The 26988-nt window shown below is 46.4% G+C and overlaps 1 protein-coding gene across 2 annotated transcripts in view; it reads right to left on the bottom strand.

The window, feature by feature from the left end:
- Positions 1-26988, bottom strand: part of SV2C (synaptic vesicle glycoprotein 2C) — a 286032-nt gene that overhangs the window by 132172 nt on the left and 126872 nt on the right. The window contains exon 1 of one of the 2 annotated variants that reach the window (XM_068248816.1): positions 3833-3926. The exons of the other annotated variant lie outside the window; for it this stretch is intronic. Coding sequence (XP_068104917.1) covers positions 3833-3878 — 46 coding nt within the window. The 5' untranslated portion in view covers positions 3879-3926. Of the gene's footprint in view, positions 1-3832; positions 3927-26988 lie in introns of those variants that run through there. 2 annotated transcript variants of the gene reach the window in all.

Below are 26988 nucleotides of genomic sequence, written 5' to 3'. Positions count from 1 at the left end.
ATATATTTTAGATTCATTACACACAACTGAAGTAGTTCAAGCCTTTTATTGTTTTAATATTGATGATTTTGGCACACAGCTCATGAAAACCCAAAATTCCTATCTCAAAAAATTAGCATATCATGAAAAGGTTCTCTAAACAAGCTATTAACCTAATCATCTGAATCAACTAATTAACTCTAAACACCTGCAAAAGATTCCTGAGGCTTTTAAAAAACTCCCTGCCTGATTCATTACTCAAAAGCGTAATCATGGGTAAGACTGCCGACCTGACTGCTGTCCAGAAGGCCATCATTGACACCCTCAAGCAAGAGGGTAAGACACAGAAAGAAATTTCTGAACGAATAGGCTGTTCCCAGAGTGCTGTATCAAGGCACCTCAGTGGGAAGTCTGTGGGAAGGAAAAAGTGTGGCAGAAAACGCTGTACAATGAGAAGAGGTGACCAGACCCTGAGGAAGATTGTGGAGATGGACCGATTCCAGACCTTGGGGGACCCGCAGAAGCAGTGGACTGAGTCTGGAGTAGAAACATCCAGAGCCACCGTGTACAGGCGTGTGCAGGAAATGGGCTACAGGTGCCGCATTCCCCAGGTCAAGCCACTTTTGAACCAGAAACAGAGGCAGAAGCGCCTGACCTGGGCTACAGAGAAGCAGCACTGGACTGTTGCTCAGTGGTCCAAAGTACCTTTTTCGAATGAAAGCAACTTTTGCATGTCATTCGGAAATCAAGGTGCCAGAGTCTGGAGGAAGACTGGGGAGAGGGACATGCCAAAATGCGTGAAGTCCAGTGTCAAGTACCCACAGTCAGTGATGGTCTGGGGTGCCATGTCAGCTGCTGTGTTGGTCCACTGTGTTTTATCAAGGGCAGGGTCAATGCAGCTAGCTATCAGGAGATTTGGGAGCACTTCATGCTACCATCTGCTGAAAAGCTTTATGGAGATGAAGATTTCATTTTTCAGCACAACCTGGCACCTGCTCACCGTGCCAAAACCACTGGTAAATGGTTTAGTGACCATGGTATTACTGTGCTCAATTGGCCTGCCAACTCTCCTGACCTGAACCCCATAGATAATCTGTGGGATATTGTGAAGAGAAAGTTGAGAGACGCAAGACCCAACACTCTGGATGAGCTTAAGGCCGCTATCGTAGCATCCTGGGCCTCCATAACACCTGAGCAGTGCCACAGGCTGATTGCCTCCATGCCACGCCGCATTGAAGCAGTCATTTCTGCAAAAGGATTCCCGACCAAGTATTGAGTGCATAACTGATCATAATTATTTGAAGGTTGACTTTTTTTGTTTTAAAAACACTTTCTTTTTATTGGTCGGATGAAATATGCTAATTTTTTGAGATAGGAATTTTGGGTTTTCATGAGCTGTATGCCAAAATCATCAATATTAAAACAATAAAGGGCTTGAACTACTTCAGTTGTGTGTAATGAATCTAAAATAAACTGTATGAAAGTCTAATGTTTATCAGTACATTACAGAAAATAATGAACTTTATCACAATATGTTAATTTTTTGAGAAGGACCTGTATATGAGATATGCTATACTGCCCGTGGGAAGAAACACTATCATCAGTACAACGTGTATATGTGATCTACTATACTGCCTGTGGGAAGAAACACTATCATCAGTACAACCTGTATATGAGATATACTATACTGCCTGTGGGAAGAATCACTATCATCAGTACAAAATAATCACTTCCTAATAAAATATTTCAGAACAGACCTGTTGTTAAAGGGTTTATCCAGAATGATATCACTCTGCTGTCCTGCTTCTCTCATTTATTTACCAATACAAAGATAAACTACAGCAAGGTTTAACAGCAAAGAAATGGAATAGTTACTGAAATATCCAACCCCAGATATATTTCTGTATAACTGCAACAAACACATTTTGAATCTGCAAAAAACTGTCACATTTAGCTCCATGTAATCATGAAAAGTTTGTTACTTGAGTTTGACACCTGCATTCTAGAGGAAACTACAGGAAACAGGCACCTTCACATGTAGTCAGGGCCGGATTTACCATAAGGTGCTGTAGGCTTGTGCCTACGGGCGCCTCATGATGCAACAGCGGCTCACCCCCTTCTGGAGTGCCTCCCTCCTTCCCTATGCAGAGTCCTAAGTGTAGCATAAATGAGAGGTTACTCCCCCAGCTCTCTACATTCTACTGACGAGATCTCGCTTCAGTCGGGGTACCTCTGGCTACCTAATACCTGGGGGCACCTCTAGCTACTTAGTATTAGGTAGCCAGAAGTACACTCGGTATTAAAGAACACCTGTGGCTACCTACACCAGGCAGGGGAAGTAAGGGAGAAGTGACAGCGCGGCCAGCCAGCACATTTGTGGCACAATTGAGTGGGAGTTTGTAGGTTCATGGAAGTGCTGGGTGCCAGAACATCTGTGCCTATAGGCTCCTGTGATGTAAATCCGGCACTGCTTGTAGTTCTGCTCTGATTTAGCTATGCGAAATTCTCAACGCAGAAAATCCTGGTAGACCAGGCATATTGTCTACTGGCTTCAGAACTCTTGATAAACAAACATTCCACAGACCTGCACATTCCAGGACTAAAGATGTCGCCTCCTGTGATAGATTTTAGAATGTAAATCAGGTTGAGGAAGGTTTTTACAATGGGCATCACTAACTAAATCATTTCAAAATTAATATTGTAAAAAAATAAGCAATTTTTTTCATTACATTATTTCTGCAACAGTTCCTCTTTAAAGCGGATCCGAGATGAAAAACTAAATATAACAAGTGATTTGTCTATACATCTTATCTAAAGTTTAGATAGTTTACACAGCAAATCTATCTTCAAACAGCTTCAACAGTATATTAATATTTTTCCCTGTGATACAATGGGAGCAGACATGTTTTCTGCTTGTCACTATTACACAATCACACACACAGGCAATCTTATCGGTATCTAGGCATGCTAATCTGCATATTCTGTGAAAACTCCACTCTTATCTCCTCCATAATGCTGGGAATACACGGTTCGTTTTTGCCTTCGTTTAAACCTTCGATTCGTTCGGTAAACGAATCGAGTGTTGAAAACGTATGTGAAAATAGTCATAATCTCATTATAGTTTCGATTAATAGACCCCAAAAACGAACGACTAGTGATCGAACATGTTTGATATTATCTCTCTTTATCCATCTAATCGAGCCATTGGTAGGCTTGATGGCTGTTCAGATCGATTATATATTCGTTTATGCTAGTCCGTCCCTGTAAAAAGGGATTTTCGTTTCGTTTCTTTGCAGCCTTCGATCATTGGAAAAACGAAACCATCAGAATCGGAAAAAAAAACTAAACCGTGGGTGGTGATATTAACCGTATGACTGATTATTTCGGGATCGAAAAGGACAAAAGGCACAATCGAAACGAAGGTTTAAACGAAGGCAAAAACGAACCGTGTATTCCCAGCATTACACAGGCAACTGATCTGTATCTGCACTGCAGCTCTCAGATTGTGAAAACTCTGCCTCTAAAATCTATAGCTAGTAACACCTTTTTCACCTGCCCAGACTGAAATCCCACAATCCCTTGCAAGCGCCAAGGCACTCTGGAGAAGCTGTGGGTGTGACTTATTTAGTTTATAGGAAATTAGGGTATTAAAACAAAACAAAACAAGTATTTGGCTTGAGGAATGCCCTATAAACTATATGTAAGGAACACAATTATGCAATGAGTAAAAGTTCATCTCGGATCCACTTTAAGGTAAAGCACCAGCATTGCTGTACTTTATACTTTTTAATCTTATCAATGAGATTGGACAATGTAGTGGATTCTGTATGGACAAAGGTAGATGCTTCCTTACACAATTTGCTGACTGTGCATTTAACAATATGGTACCTTCTCCTCATATAATAGATTGTGCTGTCACATGGCAACCTTACTGGCAGCAGCTGTTAGCTCTGATAAGAAGAACACACATAGGATGAATGCTACCCTGTAAACACATGAAGCAGCTACGTATCACACACAATCAGCTTTATGGCTTTAGCTTTAAAACCATTATCTAGCTTATAATAAATGAATTCATATGAAAACATATTCTACATTATACAGTTCTGTATCTGTTTCCTTTGTTTTTCAGTTCAAAGGGAACCAGAGGTGAAGATAAACTGGTGAGATAAACAACTGTATCTATCCCCTACTCCTAAAAATGATCTTTTTTTTAGACGTCCCATGGTTTTATTTTATATTTAAACATTTTACAAAGTAGATTGCATGTTTTGTTGTCTCTGCTCAGTGGCAGCCTGTTAAGTGTCCCTAAATGAAAATACATGAACTATTGACCGTTTCCTATCTCCGCCTGCTCTCAGAAGTTGTATTCTGCCAGGAAAACTTTTATGGCTGTAATTTGTCTATCAGTGATGTTTACTATATTCAAGACAAGGTACCAACAAGGCAGAAGCTGACATTTCCATGTCTAAAAATTAACCCATTTAGGAAGCAAAATAAAACAAGTAAAACAGCCTGGTTTTGTTTTGCACTGTACATACAATGTTTATCTCATCATGTCACATGTCGCCTCGGGTACCCTTTAATGATCCCAAACCAATATACTTATTAATTTTAAAGTGGTCTGGAGGACAGCATTTCTACTTTGCTCTAAAAGATTCCTCACAGCTTGAAAGCTACTATCCCAGATTTTTTTTATAGCAGAAATGGTTAAATAAAGCACTTTGTCCTGCTATGCAGCTTCAAATCCTCATCCAAACTGGAGATAACAGTATCTTTGTTTGCATTCCAATGTTGATACATTTGTGTAAACACAGTATTAAAAGTGAAAAGGAGCCCTCTGTGAAGCTCTCGATGCTTCAAGCACACAAACAGCTCAGAACAGCTAATTAGAAGATGTTAACCATCTTAGCGGTATGGACGAGCTCAGCTCGTCCATCACCGCCGATGGCTGCCGCTCAGGCCCTGCTGGGCCGATTTTGCTGAAATAAAGAGCAGCACACGCAGCCGGCACTTTGCCAGCCGCGTGTGCTGCCCGATCGCCGCCGCTCTGCGGCGATCCGCCGCGAGCAGCGGCGAAAGAGGGTCCCCCCAGCCGCCTGAGCCCTGCGCAGCCGGAACAAATAGTTCCGGCCAGCGCTAAGGGCTGGATCGGAGGCGTCTGACGTCAGGACGTCGGCTGACGTCCATGACGTCACTCCGCTCGTCGCCATGGCGACAGGAGAAGCCAAACACGGAAGGCTGCTCATTGCAGCCTTCCGTGTTACTTCTGGCTGCCGGAGGCGATCGGAAGAACGCCTCCGGAGCGCCATCTAGTGGGCTTTCATGCAGCCAACTTTCAGTTGGCTGCATGAAATAGTTTTTTTTTTTATTTAAAAAAAACCCTCCCGCAGCCGCCCTGGCGATCTTAATAGAACGCCAGGGTGGTTAATATATAATAAAAAGCAGTTTGAATAAAATACAATGGCAGGTTTCAGGGCAAGATAAACTACACTTTGGAAACTTGTAATTTGTAAACAGACAATATTACTTATGCACAAAAGCAAATATGATAACTGTATGAGTAATAAAACGTAGGAAAACACATTTTTATTGAATGTTATGTCGGAGTTTCAGACCACTTTAATTGAAGAGCTCCCCAATGCACATTCATGCTCACTGCTCACCTGCCACACTTATCCCTGATCTCTATGCAGGGGCGTAGCAATAGGGGGAGCAGAGGTAGCGACCGCATTGGGGCCCTTAGGCCAGAGGGGCCCCCGCAAGGCCCACCCTCAACTACAGTATTAGCTCTCTATTGGTCCTGTGCTCATAATAATCACTTCTATAGATGCTTTGAATAATGGTAATTATTAACAAACTGTCCCCCATCCCCTTCTTGTACCTCTGACACTGTAGTTGCCATTGGCAGGTTTTTGGTGCGCCGTATCAATTGTTATGTATAGAGTGCTTGGGGGGGCCCCATTGCAAAACTTGCATCGGGGCCTGCAGCTCCTTAGCTACACCACTGTCTCTATGATCCCACTGTGCAAACTAATGCTTGTTAACCCCCTTTTACCTCCAGCCAGGTTTAAAAATACAGTATATGTTTCTCATCACTAAGATACGGTGGGCGCGGCATCAGAGCATGCGGGGGGGTGTCTGGGGATAGATACCTGTACTGGCTCCTCACCAGGTGCAAGATAAATAAGTAGAATTGTCAATTAAGTGTGTTAAGTGATTCAGCAGCCCGCCATCTAAAAGCAATACCCAGCTTTTAATTAGGCTAACGGTCTTTAGCTGCCCTTTTTTTCTCAAGACAGAAACTGCAGTTCAGTTTACAGATTTGCCCATCTCGGTTTAAATTGCCAGTTGTTCCTGGAAAATCAATAGCATGTCTAAATTGGTGTAATAGCTTTAGTATTTTGCGATTCATTGCTGCTTGGAGAAATGCTGTTTGAGAGTAAACTTCATCAATTTGGCATTGCAACTTTTTAAAAGTCTGCTTCATTGCATGTGGGTTTCTTTGAAGCTCAGTATTTCAGATAAAAATGGATCTATTTAAAGCAGAATTCACATCAAATAAAGAAAACAGCCTGGTGTACAAGGCGGGATTTATACTTTTGTGCGCCTAGACCAACTATGCTGTGGCTCCCCTTTCATGTGCAGCAGTGCCCCTCCCATTAGACGTGCAGCCTCCTCTATTATATATACTGTACATCCAAGTACTGTAGCCCCTCTTTTTCACCGACAGCTTCCTTGGGCATCAGTTTCCCTTTTTCATGTGTTGCTCCCCATTAAGCCGCCTCTTTCATAGGTAAAAACCCCTCTTTCATGTTCAGGTGTTCCCTTGTGTTACAGCCGCCCGAAGCTCTGGCCTTCGTGGTCTTTCCAGAAATCCGGCCCTGCTGGTGTAATGCGATTTGCACATGGCAAATATTGCTACCACACCGCACCATTACACACGCACTTCAGTATATGCGGCACACTGCGTTGACAGTGAAGTTGGAGGCAACCTGCTTTCAAAAAGTCGCAGTCTTTAGTCACATTTAAACTGCTAGGCAGGAAGCACATCATTGAAACATCAGCATCTGCGCATGTGCACCGTGCTGCAAATGCACCAAAAATGAATTGCTATTGACTTTCATTGCTACTGAGCGTGTGCAACAATGCACTGCTGCTACTGCGTCAGCAGGACCACTTCCAGCGCATTACATCACAGGAAGTGTAACATGCTCCATTGACCTTAATGACCACTGCAATGAGGTGCATTAGGTCGAAGTGACGCAACACGGTAAGTGTAAATGGGGCCTATATAGATAAGCAAAGTAACAAACGTAATGTCAATAGTCTTGTTGCCAGTACAAGTTATGCAAATATATTAGTGGATGTCCCGACTACCGTTGAGAGGCAAAATTCACTATATGTAAATTTGCAGCAAAATTACCAATTTCCAGTTTGGAGAATTTGCACAAAAACATCAGAGATATTCACCAATTTAAACATCTAACTTGACCAGCGCTGCGTATACAGACAGTGGGCCTGATTCACAAAGCAGTGCAAACTTTTTCGCGGACTTTTGCGCGCGCAATTTGCAAATTGCGTGCGCAAAAGTCCGCGATCGCGCGAATCGCGGAAAATTGCGCGCGAAAAAGTTTGCATCGCTTTGTGAATCAGGCCCCAGTGTGTCACTCCCACCACCAACACCTAATGGAGAGCGGCTCACCAATTTCGTTGGACCACAAACAACAATGGTCAGATGTGCATGTGGGGTATTCAGGCTCCCCTCACCTAAAACGACCCGTTCCACCTTTGCAGCAGTCACCATATGCAGGTATAGATCCAATACTTGCACTCTAGCGTTCCCTCAGTATTAAAAGCACAACGCTCATAGTGCAACACTGTTTAAAAACTTTTAAAATTTATTTCAAGTTTGCACTTACAGATTTTGCAGATAATTCAGCACATAGAGTTTATCCACGGGCTCTCCCCCGTTTGGCCTCCCAGTCTGGCCCGCAGTATCATCATTCCCCTCCGTGTGGGAACCCTCCGGCTGTCTCTCTGGTCTGCAAGTGCTTCAAACACGCCGTTCGCAGCTCCGCCCTATCGATTTCATCAAAGGCATGACTCATCAGGGGCACGGAGCTACAACGGCACTATCTTGCTATTATTTGCTATGGGGCGATTTGATTGGCTACAGCACATCTCAATCAATCGCCCCATAGCGGTATCTATACGTGCATATGGTGACTGCTGCAAAGGTGGAACGGGTCGATTTAGGTGAGGGGAGCCTGAATACCCCACATGCGCATCTGATCATTGTTGTTTGTGGTCCAACGAAATTGGTGAGCCGCTCTCCATTAGGTGTTGGTGGTGGGAGTGACACACTGTCTGTATACGCAGCGCTGGTCAAGTTTGATGTTTGGATTGTATAACAAGGAATAGCTCGCCTATGTTTTGACTTCAGCGAAGCATAAAGTCACAGTGATTGGGAATTTTTATTATACATGAATTGGCTAATGAATTAGGAAGGTGTTGAAAGCACTAAACCGGACTGATTCATCTTATCTGTACTGGGCAGCTTGGTGTAGCTGCACAACTGCAGAAGTGCAGGATTGAAAGTCCATGCTTGTATTTTTATTGTATTTTAACTTTCAATTTGTATTTTAATTTTCATTTTATTGTTTCATTTGGATTAAGCGCAGAGCTAGCACAGCCCGCAAGGACTGAACGTGGATTTGGTATATTGACCAATTTGTCCATTTATGAAGATTCTCTCATTTATAAGCTGAAAAAGTCTCCATTTTGCTATTTTGGAAGGCCAATTGCACAGCATTTTTATTATGGTCAGAGTCAGACGCAAATAATTTCAAGTTGATGCAGCATTATGCAAATTTAGTATGCAAATGTACGTAGCTTGAAAATTATATACTGTACTGTGTTTGATCAGACACAGTAACTAGTATGGTGTTATTTAAATAAGACAAAGAAAAAAAGGTGGCATAGGCAAACACCGGAGGGAATTACAGCTGCCCAGAATCCCCCCTCAGACCAGGGCCGGTGCAGTGTCTGGGGACAATCACAAGTTGAAACACCAGAATATCTCTAGGTATCCTGCAGCTCACAGCACTGCCACCTTTCTTTTCTGGCTATAGTTGACTTTGTATGTAGCAGCAGTGTGTGTACAAAACATGGAGCAGCAGTGTGCTGTGTACAGAGCACGTAGGAGCTCTGGGGAACTTAACAGAGTAACATAAGAGCACAGCCCTGTTCCCTGCTGTGTAAATGCTTTCCCCTTCATTAGCAATGTTGGCTGTCCTCATTATTATCTATATCCAAACTCAGGGCCGTTTCTACCACCGTGCGGGCCGTGCGACTGCACTGAGCGCAGGCCAGCAGGTGAAGGAAGAGGGGCGCAGGATGGAGGACACTGCTGGGAGCAGCTGAACAGGTGACGCGCGGTGCATGTACACCAGCGCGGTCACCATCCTTCCCACATTCCTCCTGGGCGTCCAGCGGCTTTCTACTTTCGCTCTGACGTCCACTAGCGTGCTGAGGATGAGGGGGGGTGAAAGATGGGCAGGGGTGATGGCAGCCATGCGCGGACTGGCCGGGGGCTCCCCCCCCCTCAGGGCTGCCTCTTCCCCCCGCTTTATGGGCTGCTGGCCGAATTAGTAAGCAGAGTCCTGTGTCCCCAGTCGGCTGCCGAGGTGAAGCACAGGCTCCACGCTGCAATAACCAGCACCTCTTCTCCGTTCTCTGCGGTGGCCGCTCGTTCCCCACTTCCTGATTCTTCTGCATACCACGTGATTACAGGCGAGTAGAGAACACGCAGGCGCGCAGAGGATGGAGAGAGAGGCTGATCATTGCAGTCTGGAGCAGGTCAGACTGAAGCGCTGCAACTGCTGCTGCATACATTTCTGCCGGGGGGAGGTTAAGCCCAGCCTAGCACGCAGCACTAGAAGGAGGGGCCACACGGAGGATGGAGACGAGAGACACTGATAATTGCAGCCTGGCCCTGGAGCAGGTGAGACTGAAGGGCTGCTGCTGTATACAAATCTGCAGGGGGGGGGGATTTGTTAAGCCCAGCAGCACCCATTGTGTGTGTGTGGGGGGGAGGGGGATTTGAGCCCAGCAGCACCTATTGTGTGTGAGGGGGAGTTGAGCCCAGCAGCACCCATTGTGTGTGGGGGAGGGGGGTTGAGCCGCACCTATTGTGTGGGGGAGGGGGAGTTGAGCCCAGCAGCACCTATTGTGTGTATGGGGGAGGGGGAGTTGAGCCCAGCAGCACCCATTGTGTGTGTGTGTGTGTGTGTGTGTGTGTGTGGGGGGGGGGGGGGGGGGGGTTGAGCCCAGCAGCACCCATTGTGTGTGTGGGGGGAGGGGATGGGTTTCAGCCTAGCAGCACCCATTTTGTGTGTGTGGAGGGGGGAGGGGGCTGAGCCCAGGAGCACCCACTGTGTATGGGGGGAGGGTTGAGCCTAGCAGCACCCATTGTGTGCATGTGTGTGGGGGGGGGGAGGTTGAGCACAGCAGCACCCGCTGTCAGGGGATGGGGGGTTTGATCGCACCTTTTTATAGCACCCACTGGGGAGGGGGTTGGAAGCACATACTGGGGAGGGGAACACCTCTGTGCCCAGCACCCATTGTCCAGCCCCTTGCAGCCTATGTGCAGCCTATGTGTCCCTCGCCGCAGCTTCGCTCCCAGCCAGTGTCCTGTGGTCCTTTCTATTACAGCATCGGTGGCGCCTGCACAAGTGCGCAGCTGCAAAAGTATTCGCCTGCGCAGAATGTTCCTGGCTATGGGAGCATGCAGGCGCAGAAGCCGCTTACATTGTCAGGTTGGTTGCTGCTACAGAGGGGACACCGGGAGCGGAGCTGCGGTGAGGGACACATAGGCTGCCAGGTAAGTAGATAATTTATTTTTTATAATGCCTGATGTTAGCGTAGCTGAGGGAGACCTTTCAGGAATTCCCTCCCCCCACCTTCAAAATCCTGGGTTTGCCCCTAAGAGTGATGGAGTTAATCTCCCCTAAAAATGGACTCTTGCACCATGTGACTCAAGTGAGAGTGCAAAATTGGTAATGGAGAGTAGGCTCAATGCACCCAGGGCGAGGGTGTAAAAACTGCAATAGATAGGTAGTTGCCCCCAGTATAGGTTAGAAAGGTAAGTACCCCCAATATAGGTTAGATAGATAGGTAGGTGCCCCCCCATGAGGGCACTCCTGCGAGGGCGGCCCGACCTCTCCCACCCTTCCTCTCCCGGGCCGCCCTCTGTGCTCCCCCCTCCACTGCAGAGTGAGCGCAGCAGGAAGCGCTGTATACAGTCAGTAACTCACCTCCCTGCATTACAATTGCCAATCACTTGCCGCTGCTCTCCTCCTCTGCATAGCCGCTTATACACATTCTACTTCCTGCTACAGGAAGTAGAGTGTGTATACTGCGGCTATGCAGAGGAGGAGACCAGCGGCAAGTAATCAGCGATTGGAACGCAGGGAGATAAGTTGCTGACTGTATACAGCGCTTCCTGCTGCGCTAACTCTGCAGCGGTGGGGGAGCATGGAGGGCGGCCCTCCCCACAGCTGTGGCTCCCCCTCCATCACAGCACCCATCCTCCCTCAGGTTTGCCGCACAGCCCTAGAAACGGGCTTGAATCGGCTCCCCTTATCCTCACTGGGCAAGTATAGAGTCTCCCATGAATGTCCTACACCCACCCCACCCCCAGCCTTTTACATATACACCATATAACAGCAGGCGGTGATGGTGACTACTCTTCATTAGAGTTTTTCCTTTTGAAAGTTAACAATTTAATACGGCTTGGGATAGGGTCTAAGCATGGGTGTAACAATCACCCCTACAACACCTGCCATCGCAGGGGGGCCCGGAGGCTTTGGCGGCCTCTCCTCCTCCCTCTCCTCAACCGCAAGTGCAGCCAATTAGCAAAAAATCTCCCTGTGTTCGCTCACAAAAACTGTATGCAGAAGCACATGTATTTTTTTCTTGCTTCCAAACTCTGCTTCACAGCAGAACACTCCCTGCTGTCATTCGCTGGCTACCGATCATGTGACCCGCATGATCTGGGACCAAGGGGTCGCCATGCTATCATTTTTGCAGGGGGGCCTATTAAGTCTAGTCACACCCCTGGGTCTATGCTTGCCTGAAGAGTTTTTAGAATACATCAAAAAATGTCAGAGATTGGTGAGTGCTGTACAGATTTAGGGAGAGAGTTTCTACATGACTGGAGAACGCACGGGAGAAATTGTGTACGTCTATGTGGGAAGAATTGATTAGGGTAGATATGAAATAAAGGTTGTTAGCAGTCAGCAGAGCACATGTTGCGTTTTGGATGGCATGAGTAAGCAGGGAACCACCAAACAGTGATTTTCTAATTTTTTCTAATTTAGATAAGGGACCCATGTTGGTAAAGCAGTTAATACAAACGCCTGATCTGAGTGAGCTGATCTGTATCATGCGGCAAACTCTAATGAAATGCAACAGAACAAATGAATTCGTAAGGCCTTTTGCAGTAAGAATTTGTTGAAGCACTTACTTCGACAGAGTGCATTATGTGGAAAGAAAGACATGACAAGGTGTGGGCTGTACTGTGACAATAACAACCGCAAAGGGAATTCAGTTTCTTGGCAAATGCAGTAATTACGCAGCCCACAATCGCTGTCAAATTCTTTTTCAGTAAGTCTCTTAAAATTAGAGTCTTTCAGGGTTTTTGTTTTTTTTAAACATAAACTTCTAGTTAGTTTATCTGAAGTAAGAATGATTGCTTGTGCGCAAATACAGACGAAGTAAGTTGGCTTGCACAGGTCAGTGTTGTGATGAGTGCAAAGGTTAGTACAATCAGCTCCATCATAGACGCATAGCACAACACAGTAGCAGAGGCATAGTGATAGCCATAGCAACAGCTATGGGGCCCTGGAAAAGAGGGGGCCCAGGTCGGACTTGATGTGTTCACCATTAACGTTCCTTTGTTACCCCACCCTCTGACTGTGTCTTTTAGTTCAACAACCATACACAGTGTACATTGCATGGGAATGTAAATTGCCCAGTCAACTCCTATCCATAGGGTAGGGGCAGGTGGAATTGCTCAAAAATGCCTAGATATGATGGCCCCAGGAAAACTGGAGTTACACATCCCCACTCTAGGATAAAGGCAAGCAATCAATGTGGTTACTGGACAAATCTTCAACTTGCCAATACTAAAATGTTCTATGTATAGGTGGCCACCTTTCCTTTTACTTCTTCCAGCATCACCAAGAAGGTGACAAGACACTTTTTACACAAAATCCGTAAGGCTAGGCCCCTAAACACACAGTAATGTAACTTTTATTAAAGCACCACTATAAAAAAAAAATAAATTTAAAATACATGCAAGCACATACAAATAAGAAGTATGTTTCTTCCAGAGTAAAATGACCCATAAATTACATTTCTCCTGTGTTGCTGTCACTTACAGTAAGTAGTAGCAATCTGACAGAACTGAGAGGTTTTGGACTAGTCCATCTCCTCATGGGGGATTCTCAGGATTTTCTTTATTTTTCAAAAGCATTTGGTGAGTGGCAGTTGCTCCGTCCAAAAGAACAAAGGCCTTGCTTAGAATTCCCCCACGAATAGGCTGACCATGCGTCCTCTTTTGCCCGGACAGGACCACTTTTTCAAACCTATCCGGGCTGTCCTCCCGGATTTTTGAAATGTCCGGTGAAGTGAAGAGAGCCGAACACACTTGCAGAGATCCACTGAGGCTGAGATGAGCCGAATACTGCGAGCCCAAGCAGCAGAAGAACCGCTTACAGCGAATCTCTGCAAATGGTTCTCAGGGCCGGCCCTAGACTTTTTGCCGCCTGAGGCAAAAAAAATGTTTCCGGTGGGGGGGGGGGGGGGGCGCTCTGGGGGGGCCGCCGAGCTGGAGGGGTAGCTGGCAGGACGGGGGTATTTCCCTCGCCTGGGTCCCCCGAACTGCGCTCCCCTCCAGCCTTACATAGAAGAAGCAGACGCTATTTGTAAGACGCACGGGCGGGGAGGACTCACCTCTTCCCAGCGTGCGCTCCACTGACATCACTTCCTGCAGCGTTGCAGGAAGTGACGTCAGTGGAGCGCACGCTGGATCGAGGAAGAGGTGAGTCCTCCCCGCCCGTGCCTCTTACAAATAGCGGCTGCTTCTATGTAAGGCTGGAGGGGAGCGGAGGACGGGGTACCCAGGCGAGGGAGGGGGGGGGTCCGACCCCCCCTCCTCGCCGCTAGGCCCAATACCCCCGTCCTGCCAGCTACCCCTCCAGCTCGGCGACCGGCTCCCCGCACGGACGGGCGGATGCCGCCCCTGGAAATTTGCCGCCTGAGGCAAAAGTTTCACCCCGCCTCATGAGCGGGCCGGCCCTGATGGTTCTTCTGCCGCTTGGGCTCGCAGTGTTCGGCTCATGTCAGCCTCAGTGGATCTCTGCAAGCGGTTCTTCTGCTGCTTGGGCTCGCAGTGTTTGGCTCATCTCGTTCGGCTCCTGACTCAAACAGCTCTTCCTCGGGCTTGGCAGTGAGTCAACAATCCCTTCCTGCTGCTCTGCTCCGCCTCTGGCCGCCCCCCATCCACTGAGACAGAGAAAATTGCGGAGCCGAGGGGGGGGCGGAGTCAGCCAGGGGCGGAGACAGCCAGACGGCCTGAGTTCAGTGGGACTTACGCTGGGCTCATCACTGGTGCTGTTTGTGTGGGACCTGGCTGTGGGAGCAGCGCAGCGCAGTGCAGCCTGAGCCCTGAGTTCAGTCTGTCAGTGTCAGTTAATTGATTCAAGTCATGCTGGTGCTGTGTGGGCGGCCTGTGGGAGCATAATGGTACATACACATGGGGGACAAAAGTGGCTGGTCGCTAGCGCTTAGGGAACGCGCACGCCACAGCCCGGCGACAGCTCCGCCCCTGCGACAGCTGTCTACACGTCTCTGCCCAAAGGCAGAGACACGATGGAAGCTGTCGCCGAAGGTTCCTCCCCCCGCCGGAAGCTCCATACATTGTGTATGGAGATGCTGTAGCTAGTCCGCATACACACGGCGGACTAGCGACAGTTGCGGCGACAGCTCAGACTAGCGGCGGTTCGTGGCGCGTGCATCATACACACGGGGGGACTGTCGCTGCAACATGCGCGTGCCAAGCGGTTGCAGCGACAGTTGTGTATGACATGTAGCTTAAGGGCCTGAGTTGTTAGCAGTGAAGTCACTCTGCTGTGTGGGTGGCCTGTGGGAGCAGTAAGGAGGCCGTGCCAATCGTCTTCTTTTTTGGAAATCAAAATATGGTCCCCCTACCCATGAAGAGATGTACTCGGTTCTGTCAGATTTCTACTACCTACTATAATTGACAGCAACATAGGGGAAAAGTAATCTGTGGCTCATTTTACTCCGGAAGTAACATACTTACTATTTATATGTGTTTACATGTATTTTACAATTTTTCGCGATAGTGGTCCTTAAATCATCAAAACCAATGCGGCGGCAACAGACATACCACATATATAGCTGACTGTGCGAAGTGAATATATATATTTTTCGTAGACTATCAAATTTAGATGCCACCATACATAATATATATAAATAGTGCAGAAGGGTAGGGACAGGTGGCATTGCTCAAGAGTGCCTAGATATGATGGCCCCATGAAAGTTTTGCTATGGGTCCCCATAGTCTCCAGCTACGCCACTGCACAGTAGGACATTGCAGTCTTTCTGCTGCCCTTTATAGGACCACAGTCTGAAAATTCCCTACTTTTAGTATGTATCCTTTTAGTAGAATGTTGAATATTGCGACCATCACTATCAATAATAGCTGTGTTTAGCGAATGGATTTGCCATTTCTAGCAGTGGTCCTTTAAGAATCAGGCATACTCCTTTGAACTGAGGGGCTCATTTTCAAGACAAAAGTCAGATGATTCACATAAGGATTCAGAGATGAAGTCTACATCAAACTGTAAGAACCAACCTTAAACAGGTCCGAGGGCCTTCGGCAACACATACTGTATCAGCCACACACAATGCACTTTACATACAGTATTCACTCTTCAGACACATAACTGGAACATACTGTAAGGGCTCGTTCACACTAGAGGCAGCGGTAGAAAAGGCTAACACGCTGCCTTTTGGCTGTCAGTGTTCTGGTGCGTTTTGAAGGCGTTTTAACGCCAATACATGACTATCAATTATAATGAGAAACGCCGTGGTAGGCCCAGAAAAGGCGCCTGGGAGCGTCGAAACACAACGCTTAAAAATGCAGCGTTAAGTGTGAAAGGTAAAAATGAAAGTCTTTGGACTTTCATTTTACCATGGAAAACGCCAACTATGGCAGTGGCTGTAAAAAGCTGAAAAAGGCCTCTAGTGTGAAAGAGCCCTTAGTGGTGTTGCCAGAACCACTAACACCTGCATCAATGTGTTCCATGGCAGTGTGGTGACAGGATTAGTAGAACCAACGGAGTATGGTTGACACATTTCACACCAATTATATAACTTTGGTATCTCACCTGTCTCACTTTAGATTTGGACACAGTGGTGCCCAGGGCTGGTACTCCCTTGAGGCAGGGTGAGGCGGGTTCCCCAGGCGGCAAATTGGGAGGGGTTGCGGCCGCCGAGCTGGAGGGGGTAACAAGCAGGAAGGGGGTATTGACCTCACCTGAGTCCCCAGATCTGCGCTCCATCTCCGGCTATTAATGCATCAGCGTATATTGGGAGGACTCACCTCTTCCGCGTTCCAGCGTGCATTCCACTCTCGTCACTTCCTGCAATGCCGCCCAGTGTATTGTAAGTGGATGGCATTGCAGGAAGTGATAAGAGTGGAACGCCACTCCCCACCACTGTGCCCAATACCCCCTTCCTGGTCTCTTCCCCCTCCAGGCTACTTATTGGGGGGGGAGTTATTATACTGGGGGAGGGGGGGGGGGGCATTTTTTCACTAATTTGCCTCAGGCGGCAAAAAGTCTAGAACCGCTCTGGTGGTGCCAGCAGTAAGGTGAGTGGGTATCAGGGATTATTTTAGGTGAAATTGAACATGGTGCCCCTTGCATTTTCATACTGTATTGACTGTAAACCTGTGACCTCTACCGTTCCCTGACTTTTGCAGCCCCTAAGGTAATTGCCCAGCGTGACCCTTTGGAAACGCTGGCACTAAATTTGTTACCCCTCCAGCCGTAGTCTAGTCAATCATAAGAGTGTTCTTGTATGGGTCTCTCATTAGACCTCATAAGCTGCCACGTGCATTATTTCACCAATACCTACTCTGAGTCTTCCTGCAGCCAACAATACACAACATCCTTCTCAAAAGATTTCCCACTTGTATATAATATAGGTGAATTCCTAAAAATGCAATAAGAAAGGGAAAAAAATTGCAAACAATTCTACAATGATGATGAGTTTTGTGGGTTTATAAATGCTTTAGCACCACTGGATGTTACTGTACATGGTAAAGCCAGTTGCATGTGGTCCAGTTTTAGTCATGGAGGGAATTCGAAGATATAACAACACAACTTGTTTAGGTGATAATTGTAATGACTAATTGTACAAGAAGATTTCTTTGCAAGCTTTCAAAACTTTAAGTTTCTTCTTTAGGCATGTTTCAGAACTGAATCAGAACCCTACTGGATCAGAACCATCAGTTCTGATCCAGTTCTGTATAATGCCTGAAAAAGAAACTAAGTTGTGAGATCTTGCAAAGAAATCTTGTAGTTAGTCATTAAAGGTCTCACCTAAACAACTTTTGTTGTTATGTCCGTTTTACATGTATCACAAACAAATGTATCAATTGAAGTACTGTTCCTCAACCTAGAGTACTGGGTACATTCTCTCTGTATGCTTTGCCAGCATACAAAGTACAGAATTAATTCTAGGAATGGAAAACAGAAAAGGCTCCGCTGCCAGCAAGTTGTAATTTTTAGAATTGCGAGCGGTACACTTTGCATGGTAATTGAACTATTGCTTTATTTTCCTTCTTGCCAAAAGGAGCCTATATTCTTCTCTAATGAAAACAGTCTAATTAAATGTTCTCCATTGTTTTACATTGTCTGAAAGCACGCTTTCCGTTAGAAATGGGAGCCACGTTCTCACTAGCGCAGGTTGTTTTGTTAAGGTTTAGAAATAGTAATTCTGTTTAAAAGATTGTTATAAAGCACTATAAGATTCGGTTATTAGATCTGAAAAATGAACACGACACTATGCTTCTATATTTTCTGTAGCCGTTTTTAATCTGATGATTATTAATAAATGTAGGACAGCCATAACTATAACATAGCTATAGCATAGATTTACTTACCTGGGACATCTTCCAGCCCCTAGAAGTATGTGTGTGTCCCTCGTGACATGTTCACGCTTCTCTATGCTCCCGCCTCCGTGGTGGGTCGGCGGCTTCTGGGCACGTGCAGGTGTGTCTCCCATGATCGCACTCCCACCTCTGGGAGCGGTCTGCGCAGGTGCAGTATCTGGGGGTGTTCTGAGCAGGTGCAGTAGTACTGTGCCAGGGCATAATGCTCCCAGAGGTGGGTGCGCGATCGTGAGAGGTGCACACACAACCACACATGCACAGACCTAGCCGTCCCACTACGGGGCCGATAGCGGGAGTGTGGAGCAGTGCTGCTGACCTGTTGTGAGGACACACACACACTTCTAGGGGCTGGAAGAAGCCCCAGGTAAGTAAATCTGAATACATTATTCTCACCTCGCAACTCCTTTAAGTAGTAAAATGAGGCACTCACGAACCGGAGTTGCAGAAAAGAAACCACTGTTATTGTATGTGGGGAAACACCTCTCCTGCACTTGTGTAAACAAGGGGTCCCTTCGTAGGAAAGTTGCTCTCTCTAAAAACTGAGGCTAAGAGTCTCATCCCTCCAAAGGATGGTAGCACCGGTAAGACAATTTAGTAGGAGGTGCCCAAAAATAATAAAATAGTTAAAAAACAGTTTAAAAGTGAAGGCTAGAGTTTGCTTACCTAAAGATGGAGGTCTAAACTGAGGCTCAGTTCAGCGGCGCTCTAAGCTCCGCTATGATTGCTGACAAGGAACAGTGTTGGCCTAAAGAAGTCAACATTGAGGCTCATGAAACGCATTGTCTCTTGTGCAAATAAAGATACTGTATTTTTCCGTCTACAGGTAAGCAATCTCTCACCTTTATTTTTGAACCGTTTTTCAATATTATATTATTTTTGGGTGCCTCCTACAAAATTGTCCTACCACACTAGATGAGGTCAGTTTAGTAGATCACTCTCTTGATTGACAACACTTGATCTCCAGCAGTCCAACCTGTACAATGGTATAGATTGGTTTCAAGAAAATGTGTCTGATAAGAACAATTATAGTATGAGAAGCGCTTTATACTAGAAAATAACTGATATCATCTGTGTACATAATAATATTATACCCCAACAAGCTGAGAACCAATTTTCAGAATTTATTTTTTTAAACCGACTGAAGATTGGGAATACAATGGTGATCTGCCCACAATTAACATCAAAGTGGCCAGATCAAAATGACCAGTGCAAATATTCAAACTTTATCTACTGTATTTGGGGGAACCCTCTAGGACACAATTCTCGAACCCCAGACCTCGAGGGCCATATCCATACCAGTGTTAAGGTTGAACTGAGGAATGGAGAAATGTGTTCTACTTGATGAGCCTCAACTTTCCTGATTCAGTCCCATCAATTAATTTGAGCTGTGCCAAAAATGTGTGAGGACCTCGGCCCTTTAGGACTGGAGTTCAACATCCCAGCTCTAGGATAAAGGCAAGCCATAATTGTGGTTGTTGGGCAAATCTTCAGCTTCCAAACACTAAAATGTCCTATGTGTAGGTGGCCACCTTTCCTTTTACTTCTTCCAGCATCACCAAGAAGATGACAAGACACTTTTTTACACAAAATCCATAAGGCTAGGCTGCTAAACCAGGGATGTTAAACCGGTCCTTCGAGGGACAAGGTCCTCACCCATTTTTGACACAGCTCAAACTAATTGATAGGTCTTAATCAGGAAAGGTGAGGTCCTTCAGGTAGAAAACATTTCTCTCTTTCTCAGTCCATCCTAAACACTGGCATGGATCTGGCCCTCCAGGCCTGGAGTTCGACACCTGTGCCCTAAACACACAAAAATGTAACTTTCATTAAATCATTAAAATCAACATGGCTTGCAGAAGACATACCACATACAGTAGCAATAAAAAGTATGTGAACCCTTTGGAATTATATGGACTTCTGCACAAACTGGTCAGAAAATGTGATCTTATCTTCATCTAAGTCACAACAATAGATAATCACAGTGTACACATCCACAGTGCATGTGGAAAAGGTATGTGAACCCCCTAGACTAATGACATCTCCAAGAGCTAATTGGAATGAGGTGTTAGACGGCTGGAGTCCAATCAATGAGATGAGATTGGAGGTGTTTGTTACAGCTGCCCTGTCCTATAAAAAACACACACCAGTTTTGGGTTTGCTTTTCCCAATAAGCATTGCCTGATGTGAATGATGCCTCACACAAAAGAGCTCTCAGAAGACCTACGATTAAGAATTGTTAACTTGCATAAAGCTGGAAAGGCTTATAAAAGTATCTCCAAAAGCCTTGCTGTTCATCAGTCCACGGTAAGACAAATTGCCTATGAATGGAGAAAGTTCAGCACTGCTGCTACTCTCCCTAGAAGTGGCCGTCCTGTAAAGATGACTGCAAGAGCACAGCGCAGAATGCTCAATGAGATGAAGAAGAATCCTAGAGTCTCAGCTTAAGACTTACTAAAGTCTCTGGCATATGCTAATAACATCCCTGTTAACGAATCTATGATACGTAAATCACTAAACAAGAATGGAGTTTATGTGAAAATATTAAAGAGGAAGCCACTGATGCCCCAAAAAAACATTGCTGCACATTTAAAGTTAGCAAAAGAGCACCTGGATGTTCCACCGCAGTACCAGTAAAATATTCTGTGGACAGATGAAACCAAAGTTGGGTTTTTTAGAAGAACACACAACACTATGTGTGGAGAAAAACAGGCACAGCACACCAACATCAAAACCTCATCCCAACTGTGAAGTATGGTGGTGGGGGTATCATGGTTTGCAGCTGCTTTGCTGCGTCAGGGCCTGGATGGATTGCTATCATTGAAGCAAAAAATGAATTTCCAAGTTTATCAAGACATTTTGCAGGAGAACTTAAGGCCATCTGACCACCAGCTGAAGCTCAGCAGAAGATGGACGTTGCAACAGGACAACAACCCAAAGCATAGAAGTGAATCAACAACAGAATAGCTTAAACAGAAGAAAATGCACCTTCTTGAGTGGTCCAGTCAGAGCCCTGACTTCAACCCGATTGAGATGTTGTGGCATGACCTCAAGAAAACGATTTACGCCAAACATCCCAAGAATATTGCTGAACTGAAACTGGTTGAAGTTTTTGCTGCCAAAGGAGGTTCAACCAGTTATTAAATTCAAGGGTTCACATACCTTTTCTACCGGCACTGTGAATGTTTACATGGTGTGTTCAATAAAAACATAGAAACATTTAATTATTTACATGGTATTCGTATAAGCAGACTGTGATTGTCTATTGTTGTGACTTAGATGAAGATCAGATCACATTGTATGAACAATTTGTGCAGAAATTCATATAATTCCAAAGGATTCACATACTTTTTATTGCTACTGTATATAGCTGACTGTGCAAAGTGAATATATATATATAGACTATCAAATGTAGATTACACCATACACAGTATATAAATAGTGCAGAAGTGTCAGATCACACCAGGGGCATAGCTAGACTTAGTAGGGCCCCCCTGCAAAAATGATAGCATGAGGTCCCCTTGGTTCCTGAACCCCATGTCAGGAGCTGGCGAATGGGAGCAGAGAGTGTTGTGAGCTAACAAGGAGGTTTGTTTTGCTAATTGGCAGCACTTGAGGATGGGGAGAGGGAAGAGGAAGTGCCCGTCCCAAAGCCTCTGGGCCCCCCTGCAATGGCAGGGGTCACAGGGGTGATTGCTACGCCCATGGATCACACTCTGAATGGGAGATCAACTGGTTCCTATTGAACTAATGTCAATGATGTGTCTCCCCTATCTGCTTGTAAGGTGAAGTGTCAGTAACTCTCTCAACTAGCTATCCCTTTGCCATAACTAAGACTGTATTTTTAGGAGTGCTTAAATCATAAACCCACACCACCCAGAACCTAACATGTTTCACCTAAACTGGGCTTTGTCTGGGGTACAAACATGTACACAGTACAGAGTATTAAAGCAGAAAGCACCCCAAACAATAAAGTATCGTTTGCCCACAAATGCAGCCCATGTCAGAGCTCATTTTAGGGCGGGCCCTTATGGATTTTGTGTAAAAATTGACTTTATGACCTGAGAACCTATCTGAGGTACGGTGATTTTAAGCCTCTGGACACTCGTAGCTCCAAAAAGACACCTCATTACGTACATACCACCTGTACAGCCACTGGTTAGAACAATCTTACCAGCCGCTACTCCTTATCCCCACTATATGATTGTATCGGCTATTTAAATTAAGGATTTGTTCTACATTCCAACCAATCACATTTCTCAGGTTATAAAATAGGTAAAAGGTAGACACAGACACAGAACATTTATATCGCGCTGCTTTTCTCCTGGCGGACTCAAATCGCCAGGTAAATAGGTAAGAACTAGTTAAAGAGTTTCAATCTGATTACATCTTTTCTAAACAGTGGCAACATTTCATTGGATTCTCCCCAAATTATCTCCATATTAAAATTCGGTGCACCTGTGTAGTTCTCACTGCCAGCTCCATTGTATCATGATAAAGAACGTTTGCACAAACATCTACTATAGATACAGCTTGTCTAGAAATGAAACTGATTTGCCAACGTTGGAAAAATAACTTACACCTTATCATTGAGGGCTTATTTCCACTGAGAGCCACAGCTGTTTCTAATTAGGCCGCAGCTCCCGTTCAGCACGCAGAGCCGGGACAAGGTCCTTCAGCACCCAAGGCTGAGACAGCAAAGTGCGCCCCTCCATCCCTCCCAACCCAGCCGTCACACACTGATTGCCAGGCCCGCCATCAGAAGGGTACAACTGTGACTTCCGTCACGGGCCTCGGGTGTACCTGTGTCCCCCAACCTGTGGTCCGCCGGAATGTCCTCTTCCCCCACCCCCCCACCCCCGCCCCCAGCGGCCGCCGCTGTTAATACCTTAGCAGCGTCCGCTCTCCCCTCTCCGGCGCGTTTACTTATTCCAGCAGCATCTCCCGGGGAGAGCGGCCGCTGTTAAGGTAACAACAGCGGAGGGGACGAGCGGGGGGCACCACCTACCCATACTGGGGCACTATACTGGCTATACTGGGGCACTATACTAGCTATACTGGGCACTATACTAGTTATACTGGGGCACTATACTGGCGCACTATACTGGCTATACTGGGGCACTGTCTGTTCTGGCTATACTGGGCACTGTACTGGCTATACTGGGACACTATACTGACTATACTGGGGCACTGCACTGGCTATACTGGGGCACTATACTGGGGCACTATACTGGCTATACTGGGGCACTGTACTGGCTATACTGGGGCACTATACTGGCTATACTGGGGCACTATACTGGCTATACTGGGGCACTATACTGGCTATACTGGGGCACTGTACTGGCTATACTGGGGCACTGTACTGGCTATACTGGGGCACTGTACTGGCTATACTGGGGCACTGTACTGGCTATACTGGGGCACTGTACTGGGGCACTATACTGGTTATACTGGGGCACTATACTGGTTATACTGGGGCACTATACTGGCTATACTGGGGCACTATACTGGGGCACTATACTGGCTATACTGGGGCACTATACTGGCTATACTGGGGCACTATACTAGCTATACTGGGCACTATACTAGCTATATTGGGCACTATACTAGCTATACTGGGGCACTATACTGGCTATACTGGGGCACTATACTGGCTATACTGGGGCACTATACTGGCTATACAGGGGCACTGTACTGGCTATACTGGGGCACTGTACTGGCTATACTGGGGCACTATACTGGCTATACTGGGGCACTGTACTGGCTATACTGGGGCACTATACTGGCTATACTGGGGCACTATACTGGCTATACTGGGGCACTATACTGGCTATACTGGGGCACTATACTAGCTATACTGGGCACTATACTAGCTATACTGGGCACTATACTAGCTATACTGGGCACTATACTAGCTATACTGGGGCACTATACTGGCTATACTAGGGCACTATACTGACTATACTGGGGCACTGTACTGGCTATACTGGGGCACTGTACTGGCTATACTCGGGCACTGTACTGGCTATACTGGGGCACTGTACTGGGGCACTATACTGGGGCACTATACTGGCTATACTGGGGCACTATACTGGCTATACTGGGGCACTATACTGGGGCACTATACTAGCTATACTGGGCACTATACTAGCTATACTGGCACTATACTAGCTATACTGGGGCACTATACTGGCTATACTGGGGCACTATACTGGCTATACTGGGGCACTATACTAGCTATACTGGGGCACTGTACTAGCTATACTGGGGCACTATACTGGCTATACTGGGGTACTGTACTGGCAATACTGGGGCACTGTACTGGCTATACTGGGGCACTGTACTGGCTATACTGGGGCACTGTACTGGCTATACTGGGGCACTATACTAGCTATACTGGGGCACTATACTAGCTATACTGGGCACTATACTAGCTATACTGGGCACTATACTAGCTATACTGGGGCACTATACTGGATATACTGAGGCACTATACTGGGGCACTGTACTGGCTATACTGGGGCACTGTACTGGCTATACTGGGGCACTGTACTGGTTATACTGGGGCACTGTACTGGCTATACTGGGGCACTATACTTGCTATACTGGGGCACTATACTAGCCATACTGGGGCAACTATGCTAGCTACGCCACTGCACCCTGCCCCCCGTAACCCACTCCACTGTCCACTAGGACGCGCACCCAATGTCCCCGCCCCCCGGCGGTCCCCGGAAAAAAGTTTGGTCAGAAAGTGGTCCCCGGGCCGGAAAAGGTTGGGGACCCCTGCCCTAGAGTATTTGCTAATTGCTAGCCAGCAGTTGACTCACTCCCACCCCGATGCAGGTGCTGGCATTGCCTGAGCAGCTTCCCATCCAGGGACCCGACCCAGCACTCGGCAAGTGACCTATTCATCGCATTGCAAGCCTCACTATGGCGCACTTCCTCCTTCCGGCTTGAAGGAGGAAGTGCGCCATAGCGAGGCTTGCAATGCGACCAATGGGTTGCTTGCAAGCTTGTTGAAACACAGGGCGGACGGCGGCATTATGGGTCATTAACCCTGCCACATACAGCCACTCAGCTAAAGCAATTACAACTCATTTGAACCACCGTGGTTACATGTGATGAGCAAGCCTGGTTGCTGGGTAGCAAACTAACTGTGTGGGGGTGGGGAGCGTGGTCACCTGAGCCTCATCTATTATTATTTAATATTTGTATAGCGCCGATATCTTCCGCAGCGTTGTACAGAGTATATTGTTTTGTTCTTCAGGCAGCGCATGACTGAATGGCTGCTGCTGGGAGTTCTCCTCTGGCCATGATTGGGGAAATCAATACCTAGATTCAATGTAATGTTTTTCAACATCATTTTATGTATGTTCCGGGCCCCCAGCAGCCTGAAGTATGTTGACCCCGCCCTTGACCGAAAAAGTTTGGTGGCCCCAGTTGTAAATGTTGGTGGACACGGGGGTGGGGTGGCTAGAGGGCGTGCACAGCAGTCTGTAGGGGGGCCCAGGCTTGATGTTGTGTGAGGGGCCCCAAAATTTCTGATGGCGGCCCTGCTGATTGCTATTAGACTAAGTGGCATCCCTGGGCCCCCAACCTCCCAAACACCTTAATCTCTAGTTATCTGGTTTGCAGTCACTGTCATGTATGCCCTTTTCTTATTTCTTTCTGCTTCAAACACAATTTCGGAATGACAGCTGAATTAATTGTGCACCCCCTCCTACACTGCGCCCTGAGGCTGGAGCCTCTCCATCCTCTGCCTCGGCCCGGCCCTGTCAGCACATCTATAGTGATTCGCCTGCGTGCTGCAGAAATCTGCAGCATGAAGTCCAGATTTGCACCGCAGTGCGATCTGGACGGTAAGCCATTGAAGAGATAGACAGTGTTTCCCTGGGTGGGGTCAGGGGATCTCCTCTTTGTTGGGTAGGGGACTCCTACTCTGCTGACAACAAGGAGCTAGAGGACCATGGAAGGAACAGCAATTCCCTGGGTGGGGTCAGGGGATCTCCTCTTTGTTGGGTAGGGGACTCCTACTCTGCTGACAACCAGGAGCTAGAGGACCATGGAAGGAACCAGCAGCCAGGTATTTTTAAAATCCTTATTTACAAGGGTACAGATGTACAATTCACAAACCTTTAAGCATACCCAATTAATGCAAAATGACTATCATATGCATAAAAAATAAGGGGCCAAGGTGGGGCATTAAACAGGAACTAACACTGTGGCTAAAAGGTTGTTTGTTTGTTTTTTACAGTATAAATATACATATGCACAGAGGTAGATACTGGTTGCTTGGCTGTTGGAAACAGCTGTTATTCCCCACAATGTAATGAGGTTCACAGACAGGAAACTGTTAGGACCAGGTCCTGACATCACACTGTGGGAGGGGTTTCACCACAATATCAGCCACACAGGCCCCTGGATGATCTATTTGAGAAAAGGTAAAGATTTCTCACAGCAAAGGGGGTTTCAGCTACTGATTGGAATGAAGTTCAATTCTTGGTTACAGTTCCTCTTTAAAGAAATCGGGCTTTCCATTTTTCTTACATTGTAGTCTTTTGCACACATCCAACACTAAAGACATCTCCTTATCAGAAGAAGAAAGCCTCTCACTAAAGACCGTCATATAATACAGTTATCTGTCAGTGCGGAAATCTTACAGAAGCTCCTCACGTCAAATGTAAGTTTCTTTTTGCCTTCTAATATGGTTTGGTCAATAAGGACATTCTCCTGCTGTGACTGTC

The sequence above is a fragment of the Hyperolius riggenbachi genome, chromosome 1 (genome assembly GCF_040937935.1).
Source record: "Hyperolius riggenbachi isolate aHypRig1 chromosome 1, aHypRig1.pri, whole genome shotgun sequence".
Taxonomy (NCBI): domain Eukaryota; kingdom Metazoa; phylum Chordata; class Amphibia; order Anura; family Hyperoliidae; genus Hyperolius; species Hyperolius riggenbachi.
Note: the sequence above shows the minus strand (reverse complement) of the source record. Positions and strands in the feature narration are given on the sequence as shown.